Source organism: Struthio camelus, chromosome 5, assembly GCF_040807025.1.
Source record: "Struthio camelus isolate bStrCam1 chromosome 5, bStrCam1.hap1, whole genome shotgun sequence".
In the NCBI taxonomy this organism is placed as follows: Eukaryota; Metazoa; Chordata; class Aves; order Struthioniformes; family Struthionidae; genus Struthio; species Struthio camelus.
In genome coordinates, this window is record NC_090946.1 from 55,277,169 (window position 1) to 55,294,103 (window position 16,935).

The following is a 16,935-nucleotide window of genomic DNA, read 5'->3' on the forward strand; positions in this document are numbered from 1 at the left end:
TCAGCACATAATGAGACTATTTTCTTAATAAAAATGACTGCTGTTTGACGTGTTTCTAATTACTACTATGACTACTGTTTGACATAGATGCTGTGGCAATAGTTCAACATCTAAAACTTGGTGGTGGTGCTGCTTAGACTTTTTCACTGGAGCTTTTTTTTTTTTTTTTTTTTAGAAGGTGTATGTGTTGTGCTCAGTTTTGTGCAAAATGTTATTCTGCAGAACTGTATCCCTCTCTAATACATAAAGAATGAAGTTACTAAAATCATACAGGTACATAAATATCTTCAGCATATGTGACAGCTTGATACCAACTGCTAATTAAGTAGTTGTCCTGTTATAAAAATATAACAGTCTGAAATGAATAGCTGGAATTCTGGCTTATATTAAACTTTAAAACTGAACAGCCATAGATAGCTGTATCAGACAGTATTGCCCCCAATTCATACACAGCTGCAATCTGATCTTAATTTTCTATAAATTTTTTTGTGCTATTTCAGTCCACTGTGTTGGTCTGAATTAGGCAGACTCTACAGCAATTTCTCAGAAAATAGGGAAAATAACTGAACCTTGATATCTGACATAAGTATTAGAGAATATTGTAAGATGGTTCACCTTTATGTTAAGCAAAGAGAGTGCATCAGATTTTTTTAATATACTGCAGAATGTTTGGGTTGTAAATAGATACGCATTTATCTTGCTTAGATGAGATTAAAAATTAAAATGCTGCAGTTAGACACATTTATTTTATGTGTTAATATCAGCCAGTTGTTTGAGGAGGTGACAGCTAACACCTGCTAGTGAATAGCTTACGTAGGTAATTATGCTCTTGTGCTAATAAAACATAAGGCATACTGTAACTTACAGTTGTTTTTACTTTATAGTCTTAAGCTCTTTACGTGAACAATAAAAAGCAATGCAATATACAAAGCAATGCAGCCAAGAGTGGCAAATAAATTTTGTTTTGGAACGCGGTAGGGGAGAGTGGATAGTTAACTTGAACATCACTGATGGAAGTCAAACATGAAAAGAATAGGCATACTGAGGATGAACAGTGAAGCACTGTGCTTCTGTACAGGCTTGGTCAGAGACTGCCAAGTTATCAACAATTAACTCTTTTCAATTCATTATACAATAATTTTTAGAGCCTAGTTTTAGTGTTTAGTTTCACTATATCACTGCTACCAGATAGGGAGCTGTCACTAGCTGCCTGACTTGGCAGAGGCAAGGGCAATGCAGAAAACATTTCCTTAAAAGTATAATATGCATTAATTTTATTTCAAAGGTATACCCTGATATAAACAAATAGCAGTATATCACACTGCAGTTACATGTAAGTGAGCTCTTACCTTGACGTGCCTGGTAGAGCAGACTTCAGAGCCTGTTTGGAACAATTGTCTAAAGATCTGAATTGAAGTTAAAAAGTGGAGGGGCTTCACAGAATAGGAGCTGTATACAGCTGAACTGTATAGGAGCTCCTATATAATTCTCTCACAGCTTTATAGAGGAATAACGCTTTTTAGGGAGCGGAGGAAATAATTTGTGATATTTAGCTCCTGCAGAGCACAGTCAATGTGTCAGAACCCAAAGGCTGTTGTGAGAGAACAGAAGTTGTGATGTCCTGTATGTTCTTTCAGTTGGGGATTCTGAATCTGAAGTTTAATTGCATCAAGCTAGGAGAGGCTATGTAAAACTTACTGTGCTAGGAAGTGCCATGAGTAACCCCTCCCCTTCTTGCACTGTTTGCTTGTGTTCGGCCTCGTTGCCACAGCATCCTGCCCTATTTTGCAGAGAGGTTCTCTTTGGCATACAAAAAACCTAAAATGCTGAGAGGCAAACAAACTTTAGAGGAAACGTAAGAACTAGAAGATGGAGATCTATCTTTCCACGCAGGTCTTGGTGCACAGGTGGCAGGATTTGAAAATGCAGTAGCAGCTTGGGGGAGGGAGGCACTGAGAACATTTCATCTCTCTGCATGTATCCAGTGGCTACTTATGCCAGCTGTTATGCTGTTTTGATATCTGCACAAATAGCTAAATGTAAAGTTCATAGAGAATTTGGAATAAGTAATGAAGTGTTAAGTAGTCAGGTAATTGTAGTGCCCAGGGAAAACCACTAGAAGGAGCTACCATACAAAATAAGCTCGAGTCTTTTTGCTTTGGTATTTTTTTAATAGTTCTATTTTAGAATTGTATCCTTATTTCAAAATCAGTGATATCCTGTGGTCACCCTTTTTCCTTTGGTTACAGTATGTTAATAAGCCTTGAAATGAATATGCTTATCAGTGCACGCTAATATAGAAGTAGGTAACTGCTGCATGTATGTTCTCTAGAAGATGGTGGATATACAATTTCTAAAAGAAGGTGGTGGTTCTGTAAAAGTTGTAGTGGAAGACCTTTGATCTTGCCAACCGTGGAACAGAACCAACTCATGGATTGTTAGTGCATGCTTTCTCATTTTGCTGCCTTTTGATGTAAAATCCTACCCACAGGGCTAGATCAACAGGTTTGGCAGAATTTTTCGCTTCATGCAAGAAAGAAAAGAACCCTCGCAGCAAAAATATAAATATAAATACCCTCTTCATGCAGTTATTCAAAAGGATGCATGCAAGTCATGGTAGCTATTTTTAAGCCTCCCTGATGAGCAGCCTAATGAGAAGAGCACCAGTTGTGATGGTCAAAAGACACCTGTACGATATAGCAGCTGGACAGTTAACTCTACTAGCACACACATGCATAGGTGTGCTTTTGCCACAACGCTGCACTATTTATTTCCTGATAATGGCCTTTCTACCGATCCTCAGGACTTTCAATATTGACTCTTGATAAATCTGTTAAATTTGTCTAAGCTGCCAATGCTAATTATTCTATGAAAGATTAACCTCAGTATTACCGCACAGCTGCTATCGCTGCAGTGCAAGCAAGGGAGAACAATTTGGCTGGTGGCTGATTTAATATTCACTTCTAATAGATGCGAGCATCTTTCAATCAGTACTTGCTAAGTAGAATTTAGACTCTTAACTAAGGATGGGAGGTATTTACATGTCCTTATACTACACTAGTTTTAAGTAATATTTAACATATAAAAGAGATTCTTAGGCATGAAGTATCTAAAATAGTAATTTAGTTATTGTCTCAGGTGTGTTTCTGTAATTATACCTTTCATAGGATATTTTGTGGAATACTGTTGCAGATACATAAGTCATTTTCCTTAAGGGAACTGCATTTCTGCCTTTTAAAAGTGTAATTGTACAGCTGGTACATCTCTGTGTCCTATGTGGTGATCCTAATTTGTCATGTGATCTGGATAACGCTCTGATACAACAAAGATGGGCCTAACAGCCTACCTATGCTACAAACTATAATTCTTTGGAAGCTGTATTTATTATAGGCCTCAAGGACAGCTCTTGCCATTGCACGTAATTGCATTGCTTGTTACAGCCAGACTCCTGACCTTTAAAAATAAGGATTTGCTCCTCCATTCCATAAAAAAGATGTTTTGAACACTTCCTTCTCTAACTGTCTTCTAAAGCAGTTAGGAGGTGGCTAATGCACCCTTTTGCCTAGGTCAGCTCTGGCAGCAGGGAGGCCTCAGCACATGCCGAGGTCAGTGAAAAGGAAGCCGAGGTAAAATCCTGCTCTTCTGCACTCTGTCCAGGTGACAGACTTTATTTATCAAATTAAAGGAGTGGTTCAGGTGAACGTGTTGTGGGAGCGTGAGGCCAGGGCTGAGGTGTGTGGCTGAGCCCGGGCCTCCGCAGAGGAGGCTCTCTCTGGCAGCTGGTCTCTTTCTTCGTGGCCAGGGCTCCTTCCTCGTTCAGCTCGGCACTGTACCGTGGAGAGAAGATAAAAATGACCAAAACCCGTAACATCTGCTCTGGCATTCTCTTCGAATAGCGCCACATGATTGCTAGCAGCGGGGTCTCCCTTTCCCGGCTTGCTGCGCCAAACTGGCACAGACAGGGAGAGAACACCCCCCCCCCCCCGGGAGGTGGCACTGGAAAACTGCGCGGCAGGTGCACGGCGCAGGGGAGAGCCGCGGCCCGGCGGCCGAGGGGGGCATCCCGCCGGGCCCGGGCACAGGGCGCCGCCGGCCGTGCGGGGCGGCGGCTGCCGGCCGAGCAGGCCCCGGCGGTCGCCTGGCAACGCCGCGCCCGCCCATCCGCCCACCCGCCGCGCCGCGTGACGGGCGGCGCCGCTCGCCTGCCTGGGCCGCGGCCGGCCTGCTGCCGCCCTCCCCCGGCGCCGCCACGGACGGACGGACGGGCGGACGGACGGGCGGGAGGGAGGATGGAGCAGGGGCTGTCCGCCATCACCCTCTACTGCGCGCCCCCCGCCGCCACCGCGGCCGCTGCTGCCCCCTGCGCCATGGAGCCCGAGCAGGTGAGCGGGGCCAGCCGGCCGGGGCCGGGGCCGGCGGCGCGGCCTCTCCTCCCGTGCCTGCCGGGTGGCGCCGCCGAGGAGCGGGGCTTGACGAGGAGACCGCGGCGACCGGGGGGGAGAGAGGGGCCCGCTCCCGCCAGCGGCGGCGGGGCTGCGGCCTGCGCGGGGGCGGACGGCTCCCGCCGCGGGCGGCCGTTGGCTGTTAACCGTTGGGGGCCGCGGGGGGGGGGACGGGGCGGCTGCCTGGCCGCGTGGCGCTCTGTAGTTAACGTCTGACGCCGGCGTGCGCGTCTCGGGTGTCATCGGTTTCAGCGGTAAATAACGCCTCTTACAAATGAGCCTGGTAAATATTGAATTAAGATAGGTTTCGGCTTCTAGGGAGCGCTCTTAAGTTAGCACAGGTATGTTGGAGATCACCGGCCTCGCATATAAGGGGCACTAGGTCTTACGTGGACTTAACCTGACAAGCTCTGCTCTCTTCTCTGCTCATGACGCTTGAAACAGCTTGAGCTTTATGCCTAAAAATTTCACGCATTGCCCCTTCACTGTTTATGGTATCTTTTTAATGCTTGTAATTCCTAGGATTTCTTTTCTTATAACCATCTTCTGGCTCTCTCTCTCCCCCCCCCCTTTTTTTTTTTGTCTTCTGTTTCAGAAAAACTGTTGCCGTTTTAATTTCAGTTGAAACACGAGTGTAAAAAGCCAAGATATACAGGGGAAACAAAACAAAACCAAAACGAAAAACCCTAGCCAAGCAAACTGACAAATGAAATCAGTGAAGCTATCAGAATAGCAAGACTATAAATATTTATTATTAAGCATTACAGACTTTTTTTTTAAACAAACCTTGCACTATCAGGTCAGTAGACTCATCCTTTCTGAGCGAAAGTGGATATCTCTAGCTTTCACGTTTGGATGGTAAGCCTCCTTAGCAATACCTGAGTCTGGCAGATTAAGGGATGACAAACTGCACTGTCCATTGCCCATACTACTTTTGCTTTTCTTTTTTCTCTCCTTGACGAAACTGAACGTTATAGTATTGGCTGATACTAACTGAAGAGTTACAGTAGCTTACTTGCAGGTATCTTGGCATGCCTCATCCTTAATTGCCGTTTATGGTATTTTGACTGCAGACTAAAATATTCTGTTGTACTGGGTATTATACTAACGCAGTCAAAATGGTCTCTGTTGTCTATGTGTTTCTGGGCAAAGGGTGAGATGAGAGAGTGGATGAAAAAATGGTAAATGATCAACAGCAGTTTCAGCTTGCTGGCTCTCCCACAGCCAAGGTTTTTATGGGTGTCATAATGCAAGGATGATGTTCACAGAGTTCCTTCAGAATGTCAGGTAGCATGGCAGAAAGCACAAAAGGAGAGTGTCTTTCAGGTTTAATAACTGACGGAATAGAAACTGAAGTTAATACTGGTATAGCATGAGGTCTTGAGAGGCTAAGTGTTCATCCTCATGCGGTGGAGAAGGACAAGCCTGTGGAAGAAACAAGATGGTAAGCTGACCAAAGATGTCGAGTAGAAGAGTGATGTTTGCAAGAGCTTTTTGAGTCGGAACGGAAGATCAAATCTGTAAAGCCCCACGCAGCAGATACTGTAATATTTCGGCTGTAAAGTAAGCCTAGATGATAGTTAGTTCTAGGGTAGAACCATATTTTGTTGCATAGATGCCACGTTTTGGATAAATCATGTTGGCAAGAGAAGTAGCGTTAACTGTCGCGGGACTCTGCTGCAGCGGGGAGGGTTGGCTGTCACTGATGTTGTGCCTGTAAAAACTAAACCACAAATGCCAGTGTTGACTAAAACCAGCCTCCGGTTTTGTTGACTACGTAATAACTAAAGCAACAACTGACCTGTATTGTTTTACTTAATAATTTAAGACTCTGAACCAGATTACCAAAGGAAGCAGTGGAAGCATCATTCCTTGCACTGCTTAAATCAAGGGATCTATAACTTTATCTGCTTATTTCCTTGAACTACTGCATTTGTCTGAAACTTGGTACCGGTATCAGTCGCGCTGGGTGTTTGTTACTGTAGGCAGCGTGTATGTAGTGCCGGAAGGATTGGAAAGCATACAACTTCCACAACCAGGGAATTAAAACCTGCTTTTAAAACTGTTACTATTAAGTGCATTTTTCCTAAGTTAAAACAGGATATATTATGAAGCATATGACTTAAACGAGCCAAAATTGGAGGAGACCATGCCTTGAGAGGAGCTTGTAGGACAGGCTCATACTGCTTCTTACAATAATATTTGTGATGCTGCGTCACAAGAAATAGTGCCCTTCAGTACTATGACTAAACATGAAAAATGGAATCATTGTGCCAGCCCAAAAAAGGAATGTGAAATGTTCGTGAAAGGCTGATTCTACGGTGCTCTCTGCTCGAAAAATACAGAACTGGCATTCAGTATTTGCTCACTGTACTTAGGTTGTCCAACTTTTTTCAACATTCAAATTTTTGTAGTTACGATATTCTACTACTCCTCTGTCCGCAAGACTGAGACTCAGCGAAGAGTCTGAGTCTTCTGAGCCCAGGAAGATCAGTTTTGTCTTTCTGTTAGGAAAATGTAGTGCTGTTTCAGCCGAATTATACTATTGAAATTTGTTACTTCTTTCTGCTAGGTTCCTCTAGGAAAGTGTACAAAGTGTGCCGTAGTAACTGAAGAAACACTGCAGTAAGCTCTAATGACTTGCAGTTTTCTGAAGCTGCTGCATTAAGGCTGAGAAAGATGAGCGATGTGTCCTCCTTCTCCACACTGTGCAGCTTGGCACGTGATCTTCGTTTTCCCTCCCTCTTCTCAGTGGACATGAGAAAAATCTGTTGCCTGACATGAAGGAAAACAGGGCAAGGTTCTGCTCTCCCCAGCTTTCTCCTGTCCCAGGAGAAAATTTATGTAATGTAGCATAAGTGGCAGGAATGGTGATACCATGCACATAATGATTAAGGGCTTTCTTATAACTATGTGAAAAGATATGTGTTTTTATTAATAATTTTGGTTTATGATTTATGAAGACTGTTAAGGTTGCATAGACAAGAATTCAAAAGTTGGAACATGACCATCTTATACAACCTTAATTCTGCGTTTACACATGCACAGATCGTCTTGCATATATACATTATGATACACTTTTGAAATACATAATCTCACCCATTTAAAAAAACCATTTATGGCACGTTAAAACTCTGTGGGTAACGTTTCCTGACTTCCATGTGCTTGTCTGTGTGACAGAAATGTTTTCAAAGCAGTTTTATATGTTTGTTGCAATAATATCTGAAAGCTCTGCCAAGACGAAGGCTCCGTTTTGATGGATGCAATACAAATACTCTCTAAAACTTTCCAGCCACGGGAGTTATTAGCCTACAGAATTGCTGATCAGCCTTTGAACTAGAACTGTATTTTTTCTGTCATTTGTGACTCGAAGATTGCATTGTAGTATTCAACAGCTGGAAGGAAAAAAGGTGTATCCTTCACCTACAGCCAAGTTTTTGCTAATATCCATTTTATATCGTAAACAATCTAAAATATTTTAAATACCTTGTGAAGCTTTTCAAGGGAGGATTTTTACAGTTTTGCAGCTTATCATATGGAAGCTTATATTTCAAATAATGATTTTATTTTCATTACAGCAACTCGCAAATGGAGAAAGAGGCTTTGAAAATGTGGAGCTGGGTGTCATAGGAAAGAAGAAAAAAGTTCCAAGGAGGGTTATTCACTTTGCAAGTGGAGAAACAATGGAAGAATATAGCACAGATGACGAGGAAGACGAACAAGAGAAAAAAGACCTCTTACCTCCTGTAGACCCTGTAGGTATTTGTATTGATAAATTGTTGCTCCTGGCTTACTGGAGAACTAGCAGCATTTAATACTTTGATTTTTATGTCACAGATCTGATCTAGTGAATTAAAGATTCACATCATTTAATTGGCTTTAGGAACTGAGAAATCTGTGAGTAGTATTTCTGAGAAGTTTTGTCTTGGAGTCCTCCTTCACTGAAGTAGCTCTGTTAATGCCAGTGGGACTACTTAGATGATAGTGCACAAATGGGTTTAATTTCTTTAATTTCTTCACAGTTCTAATCTGTCCTCTCTAGCTTTTCCCCCTCTAATAGTATTTGTTTGGTGTCTCCTTGATTCATACTATTATTTAAGAAAAAATCAGAAAAAAAAATGCAGGGAAGGCATTTGTTTTCTTAGGTTTGATGACAGAGGAGAGTTGAACTTGTAATTTAGCATTAGCATAGTAGCATTCGATATAATAAAAGAAGCATAGTAGCAGAAGAAACAGATGATTTGCAGAAGTAAAGAAAACCGGATGTGCTTCATGATCTATGAGAAACAAGTTTTAAAGGACCTGGTTAGTCCATGTATGTCAAGTTCATCGTCTGCGTTTTAAATGATTAAGACTTTGCTTGAACTGTGAATGAGGTCTGTGTTTATTGGTCCATATTAAAGTGGAGTTGAGATAATTGAAACTGCCTCTAGTAGTGTGTAGTGGAGCTATTAAAATACATTTCTCTTTTTGTCTGTGATTCAGGATCTGTACATAAAGGTAAAAATGAAATATACTGGTCTGTTTCATTCTGTTGGATTGTCAGTTCATGTGTTTTGTAGTCCAGAGACTTGCAAACCGAGAAGCTGTGTGTACTAGCAGTGGCAGAAGTGGTTTCCGGCTCTCCGGCAACCAGTGCTGGAGAAGTTGCTCATCCCTCTCTTCTTTTCTCCCCCTCCCATCTCATGTGTTTCCTTTGACACCCCCACAAACTGGTTTCTCGGTTACCTCTTTTCTCTACCCTTCCACTATGCTTATATCCCCCATGAATTGGAACCCCCCTCATGTTCCCTTGCCTGTCTGTGGCGCTCCCTTCCTGGCCCTCCCTTGGTTTTCTCACCTGCACTAAGCTAGAAGTGGAGACTGGAGTTGGCTGGATCCTTTCCTGTGTGGTGGAGCACAGCCAAGACGGCCGGGGAGTTATCACTTTGTGTGGTAACTAGTCCTGCTTGACTGCACATTGGTGGCAAGTGCCTGCATAAAGGTGCTTATTCCCGCACTTCAGATAAGAACCTTTGCATGCACAGAAATTTGTGTTGTGTTCTCTACTTTACAAAAGCATCTGCTGTTGAAAAGACTTGTGCACCACACTTTGGGAATCTGTAATGAAGAAATGCTGTGTTTGAGGCTCTTGATTGCTGTTCTACTAGGCCCTATGTTTATTGGTATCTGTATCCATCCCACAACAGGAGGGCCTTGTTGGAGGGATTTTGCCATGAAGAGTTTGACTTTCTCCTCATTCCCTTTTTCAGAAGTGCTGCAAGCATGCAGGGTTTGCTTTGGGAAGGATTGTGAATCAGTTCTTTTTCTTCTCTATAAGATGGATTTAGCTTGAAGAAAAAGTGGTAGTTTGAGGAACGAGCTGCAATGAGGCTATGGGAATCTGGGATTGGGGTTCCTAGGAATTCACAAGTGAAGCTTTTTCATTTGATCTTGGGTGGATTTATGACACCAGTATCACTTTCTTATTAGGCAATTCATGTATACAAGGAAAAGTAACGGCCTGAGACAAAGCAGAAAGGCATCAGTATAAAAGTACGTGTAAAGTTTATAGATCACCTGAAGCAGCATTATTGAAAATAAGTGTGTTAATCTTCTGAACAATTAATAGACGTTAAGCTACCTTGCTGTTTTTTTTTCTAGTGATCTTCTCAAAGAAGTACAAGAACTGAAAAAGTTACTGAATATTGCGGGAATATGCAGATATCTTCAGAGTCAAATCTGCTCCCTACTATGAAGGTCATATCTGATATCTAAGGATGTATAATGAGAAGTTTTTCAACTATAATTAGCCGGGCATGAGATTTGTATAAATTTTGCATGTGCCTCTTCCTCTCAGTAGAGCTATTTCACTGTATCACGGTGATGGAGGGCTCAGGAGACTTAGTGTAAGCATTGTGAGGCCAGAGAAGTACACGCTGCTGTACAAATGGACACCTTAATTAAAGAACGCTCAAACATTCAGAATAGCCAAAAATTCTGTGTAGTGGTTCTCCTGCTTTCCTAATATGGATTTTTTTCTGAATACCAAAAAGTACATTGCATGGCACATTCAAGACTCCTTTATTCCCCTTCCATAGTTTATGAAATCCTTAATTTTTATTACGTCTTTTAGTAAAAGGACCCTCCAAACCAGAATAGTTTATTGTGGAGCATGGTGTGCCTTATTACACATTGCTTTTTACCTTGACAGAATAAACTTGATTAGACCAAGGGTTGCCATTAAGTGAAGTTTACCTTATCTGCTGTATGCTTCATGTATCCCAACTGAGCCAATGAATTGAAGAAATATTAGTCCAAGCTGAGCTTTGATGTTTTAGCCAACAGCTGCCTTAAAACTGTTTTTATTGTAGGATTTGTATAAAAGCAATTAAATAGTCAGTTTGCTGAGACCAGCATGTCTAAAACTTGTTATCTCAGTTGGGATACAAAAAAGTATGTTGCAAATAATAGCTGTTTCTGGTCCAATTTATTTTTAGAAAAAGCACATTTAATATTGAATAGAAACTTTACATCATGAAATTTCAAAGCTCGGCTGGTATTGGCATCTTCACAGGTTCTGAATGAGTTTGAGGGAAACAAATATTTTTCCATATTGTAAAGAAACTTCTTCACTAACTACCTTGGTTTCATTATGTTTCAGAGCTAATCAGATAATGATAATGTCTATCTTAATAAGTAACTGATATATTCCAGTAGTGTGTTAACTAAAGCACTCAGCGTGTGATGTGTTGCTGCCGTTCATAACAAAACAAATTCTCATAAACCATTAAGTCTTAATTTTGCTTTGGAAAAATGATTCTGGTACTTGACTTCTGTAGGTCAGCATTTAGTTCATTAACGTTCTTGGATGGGAGTGTCCGCTCTATTGTATTTGTTTTGAGAATTAGATGAATCCAGAACAGATTTTTCTCTGAATCTTTTTAGCTAATAGCATTCAACATTACCTGAGTCCTTTGTCTCTTTGAGGCTTGTAAGAGTGTTAATTTTAACTCTGTCTTCTGTTCTGTCCAAAAATTGTTAGTTGCTTACACTGCATGTGTAAATCTCCCTTTGCTTCTGTCCACCAAGGCCTTACTTTATAATAATGAAATTTCTCTAACCTGCATTAGAAGATAATCTTTCCGTTTATCCCTGGAGTGCCATTTGTTACAAAGTCTTTGTTCCTTTCACTTATTACATGAGTAAGCAGAAGGTGGAGTGTAAGTCTTTGCAGAGTAGTTGTAAGCAATGTAACTGTTGGTTATAGCCTTAGAATTCATTCTGAGAAAATCTCTGCCACAGAGCTCCAGAAGACGTTTGATTTTGTCAGCCTTCAGCGCTTGAAAAGACTGAAGCACGTTCTCACAGGAAGGTTACCTTGATATCCTGTAGTTAACAGGAGCTTAACATCTAATAGCAAAAAAGTTTTTATGCTAGGTGAGGATTTTTAAAATAATTTTCTTTCAAGAGCTTAGAGATGATGGATAATACAGAGATGAGGGAGAGAAATAGTCAATGACCAAATAAAAGATATTCATAATGTTCTAGAAGCTTTTCTGAGGTAGAAGGGTGTGTTGCTGATCTTGTTTTGACTGTTATCTTAGTTGCTGCAGCTTTCCATGGTGTGTTCATTGGAGGATATGTTACAACAATATCTGATGACCAATTGGTCATGAATTGAACTCATTTAACATGCATCTTGGCATGGTAAACAATGGAGAAGTATCCATTTGGTGGTATATGTTAGCTCTCAAATACATGACTTATTTTTCTTAAGAAATGATTCTTAATCTCATTTTGCTATTTTCTCTGAACAATAACAACAACAAAAACATGGACTCATTGGGAAGTTGAAGTGTTATTGTGGACTGAAACTTGCCAAAAATAAATATGGATGTAGATTGTTCATATGGAGGAACACGGCGCGCTCAGAAGCTCAAGAGGGCATTGCGTTTCCTTCAGAAGCCCTGAACAAACTGTTGATGAAACAACATCGTGTTCTGTTGTTGAATCTTAGTCCTCTTGGTTTTATAAATGGTGGAACTCATTATGTTCATTCCTACTTAAAACACAACTAACACCTTCTATAGGTAAATAGACTTGGATAGATCATATGGCGTCTGAGCTTCAGATTAAAATTGTACATTACAACTCTTTTTGAAGTTTGAAAACCAAATGTAATAACTGTTAAATCTTCCATTTAGCTGATGTATACTTGAGGCAATGTTTCCCCTAGGGTCTGTCTCTCCTTGTAATAAATAGGTGTCCTGTATTTCATACTGCTGCACCTTGTTTCTATTCCAAAGAAAAGGTATTACAGTATCCTTGGTATGATTAGGAAGACTGAACATTAAGACTTCTGTGTCCGAAGGAGGTTGAAATACATTATCTACATATTGTTTTTCATTGAACGTTAAGAAGACCTAACTTTGGCACGGTTTTCCAGTAGTACTCAATGCATTAAAGCTACTTCATAGAGTCAGATTACTTTGTACAGAGCTGTTGCGTAACAACTCTGTTCTTATCACCCCAGAAGGTTCTTGCTTTCTCCAGTACCTCTTCTCACCCCATATTTGCCATTCCTGTTTAGGTCTTTGAGGTGCCTGTGGAAAATTCTACCCATTTACCCTGAAGAAGTAAGAACGAAAAGGAGGCTTATTCCTTGGGTGTGTTCTCTGCAGCTTGTCTTCAGTGACTTGTTCTCCAAAACATTTCCTATATTCTGTTGAATTTGCATGAAGTAGTTTCTCTCTTGCCTTCTGAGACACTTAAAAGGATACCCCTTTTACAGATTATGGGAGCTGGCAAAGTGTTACTTGACGTGGGTGAAGAAGTGTCTGGTTGTGCTATGGACACATTTTGTCACAGAGCAGAGATTTCTATGAGGTTATACTTAGAAGTCAATTGTTTCTAACATACCAAACTCTGTTTTAATTGCGTGGTGGCAGACTAGTAGAAATGGGAGGAATCTCTGTGCACCATTGCCTTGCAGAGACTCAAATTTTAGCTCTGTGTGTGTTACTACAGTAGTGTGTTAGAAGATCCTGTGCCCGATTTACTTCTGTAACTCTGAAGTTCAACTTAACTTTTTATTCTTAAATGTTAAGGGGTTACATGCAGCTTCTTGCTTACTGCTGCACAGCAGGACTTTGTCCTGTGCACTGTGTGAATGTTTTTTTAACCCTGTCACCTTATTATGAAGGATTGTACAGAGGCCATCAATGCCATTATTTGCACCTGTGGCGACAAGCTTTTTCAGCACTTTTCTTGACTTCTTCAACTAAACAAACTTAAATGATTGTCATTAGCCTATCTACCAACTGAGTATGTAATTAACAAGCTAGAAGTGTTTTTGTGCAAGGGGGACAGCAGCTGGTTTTGCTAAAACTTTTAGCTTGGCAGGATAATTTCCAAACCCACTGCCAAAAACTCAAGATCCGGCTTTTTTCTGCTCACCCAACTTGAATTTCTAGCTTGGCAGATGATGACTTGCTATACTGAATTGTAGGAGCTTTGCTTGGTAAGCGCTGAAATCTAGTAGACTATGTGCGTACATGAGATGCTACTGGGACACTGTCATATACATATTCGGACTATCCCAACTAATCTCTGTAGCTGTGTTGCAAATGTTCATTGTCCCATATGGATAGGCACCATTTTCTATGATCTTACTCAATACCTATCAAACAGTTTTTAGGAACAAACGTATATATGTAACTGAGTGGAACTAATGCGTTTCAGTTAGTAAGAGCTGACACTTTCATTGCTAGTTTCCACAAGGAAATTATGTCTGTGGAGATCTTTAGGGGGGCAAATGTATAGTGAAGAGCTTACCTGAATACAACAGACTATTGACTATATACATGTTTTAGCTTACTAGGAAATTTGAATTTGCCTTTTCACAAATCTGAAAGCATACAGCTTTTCTTGTTAGTGGGTTGGATTTTTTTAAAGTCTGCTTTTTCCCTTCTCCTTTGTATTAAGAGGCTTGTAAAAGTTAAGAGATACGGCCCCTTTCCTCAGTGAAAAGGATAATCTGTATGTTCCCGTTAATTTCTAAATGTTCTTTGAGTGCTCATGTATAAGTCTCTCATTTTTGTCTTGACACTGCAGTATTTCCTGTATGATGATTACTCCATAGTCACTCAAATTTCTGTGACCTTCAGACTAGTCTGTTGTTGGCTCCAGGTGGGGCTCACAAGGAGGGAGATTTCTTGCTCCATTTTGGATAGCTGACTAGCTTTCCAGGACAAACTACTGGATGTATATGTCAGAATTTTGTTATTCTTTGGGTACAGTTCCAAATGATAGTTCATGTTGGTTCTTAGACACTTGGAAGTAGCTTCTTCCTCAGGGACTGTTATGAAGGCTTTTTTTGTTTTTGTTTGATTGGCTCATTTGTTTGTTTGTTTTACGCCTTTTGTAATTCTCTCTTTTATTTTTTTTTTTTAAAGTTATACTCAAGGAATACTTGATTAGCCTACTTCTCTGCTAGGTCTGAAATAGAATTCAGAACATTATATAAAGGTCTTTCTAGTTATAGGAGTTATTTTGAGCTTGAGCTGGGTGCTTGTCATTTTCTAAGTTTGTGAGTGGCAAGCAGAAAGCAGTGAAATATGCGTTCCCAGATGTAGGCAATGGTTAGCTTTGTAGCATACAGTGATACTTCACTCCATGTATGTCTGGTCTAACTTTAAAGCAAAATTGATGACTTCAGTGTTGTGGTAGCTGGCAAACAGGCAGTGTTGCTGATGGTTCTTTTGAATTTGTGTTTGAGCTTTTGCATTATTATTATTATATGCCATGAACATACAGCTATACACATTACTTCTACTCTTGTTTCAGACGACGCTTACATGGGGACCCTACTTATGGTTTCACATGCTAAGAGTTGCCACATCAACCTTATCAGGTATTGCTTTATTTATTTCTCAGGTAAAGTTGCAAATGAATATTGAGTGTCATCTTGACAGACTGTAAATCATCTTTGTGATTTACTGGCCATTTTTTTAAAGTGTGAATGAGTTTACATTTTATTGGGTGGAGATGTAGTCTTTTGCCTTAGGCACTATTTTTTTTATTTTCAATTAACAATTCATTGTCATATCTGTTCTTTATCCACGAAGGTGGATATTGCTTTCCACTTTTCAGTAGACTTTTATGAATTGGAACGTTACTACATATTTCTCTCTCCTCTCGCTTTAGTTTTGCCTCTTACGTTTGTTTTTTGAACTGGTCTCTTCCGCAGAACTCGGGATTTCAAGATATGTATAAAATGAGTTATTGTGATTACTCATTGAACTTTTCAATTGCCATTTTCTAATTTGTTTTCACTGGAGACTACTGAGAACTAACTCATTTGCATCCTCAGGACAGATTGGTAATTTGAAGTGCAATATATTGGACTTCAAAGGTAATTCTTGTTTGCCTTTACTCAGTGACCCACACTGCAGCCATCATCATGGTCAAGACACTGACGGATAAGAGCCTGTCTGCTCCATACTTCTGACTGTGAACTATGGGTTTTAGCAAAGTAATGCTGCATGTAGCCTCCAGCTTGAAAACTGAGAAAGCTGAAACCTAAAAAACTTGGCAATCCCTTCAGGATGCAACACAGAGCATTGTTAAAACTGCTTACTGGCTTAAAATATGCATGCTATCAATAAATAATTCTCTAGTTGCTTGGCACCATTAAACTGAAGGGCCAATACACTTGTTAATCAGATATTTGTGTCTAACCTTAATTTTCAGTTGAAGTTCAGTTAAAGATTTTTCTTTTAACTGAACCCCAAAGCAAAATAAAGCTAGACGCAAAGCTAAAACTATTACAATGTAAACACTAGCACTATCTAGGTTTTCACTGATTTCCATGTTTTTCTCCTTCTGTGCATTCTAAATCATAACAGTTACTAGTATATTGAGCTAATAACTCCATATAAGTAGATTATCATGGTAATTTTATTTTTGTCTTTTGAGTCAAGTAGTGACTACAGAAAACCATTCAAGAAAGGGGATGATGATACCTTTTAAAATAGAACTTGCTTAATAGCTTTCTTCTAGATACTAATCACATATAAACCTCTCTTTATTTTTAGTTTGTGATTTTCTTGGGGAAAAGATCGCATCTGTTTTGGGGATAAGTACACCAAAATACCAGTATGCCATTGATGAGTATTACAGAATGAAAAAAGAGGTATGTCTGTGAGATAAATTCTTATGCTCCCCCTCCCCCCCCCGCTTACCTTCCCTAGCATTTTCAAAAATAAAAATTGTATTTCTGCATTAATGACTGAAGAAAGGTTAAGTTTTAGAACATCTATTTCAGCTTGCCTTCAGTTTTGATTTGATGCATATTTTATGTTGGCTTATCTGTCAGCATTTTCTTACCAGATCATCAGTCTTAACAGTGGTTAGGACCCAGCCATTTTTATATTTACTTCTCTTGTATGATTCATTTTGAATTCAAAAGCTTGTGAAATCTCTCTCTCTCTCTCTTCCTCTCCCTCCCTTT

General features: G+C 40.2%; 2 protein-coding genes across 2 annotated transcripts in view; both read left to right on the forward strand.

Annotated features, from left to right (window-relative positions):
• The window catches only part of SRP54 (signal recognition particle 54), a 36,030-nt gene that overhangs the window by 17,501 nt on the left and 1,594 nt on the right, over nt 1-16,935 (forward strand). Inside the window, exon 16 of the mRNA XM_068946446.1 lies at nt 16,520-16,617. Coding sequence (XP_068802547.1) covers nt 16,520-16,617 — 98 coding nt within the window. The remainder of the gene's footprint in view (nt 1-16,519; nt 16,618-16,935) is intronic.
• Nucleotides 4,178-12,700, forward strand: FAM177A1 (family with sequence similarity 177 member A1). Its single transcript, XM_068946451.1, has 3 exons — nt 4,178-4,382; nt 8,021-8,197; nt 10,086-12,700. The coding sequence occupies exons 1-3, from the start codon at nt 4,290-4,292 to the stop codon at nt 10,086-10,088; spliced, it is 273 nt and encodes a 90-aa protein (XP_068802552.1). The 5' UTR covers nt 4,178-4,289; the 3' UTR covers nt 10,089-12,700.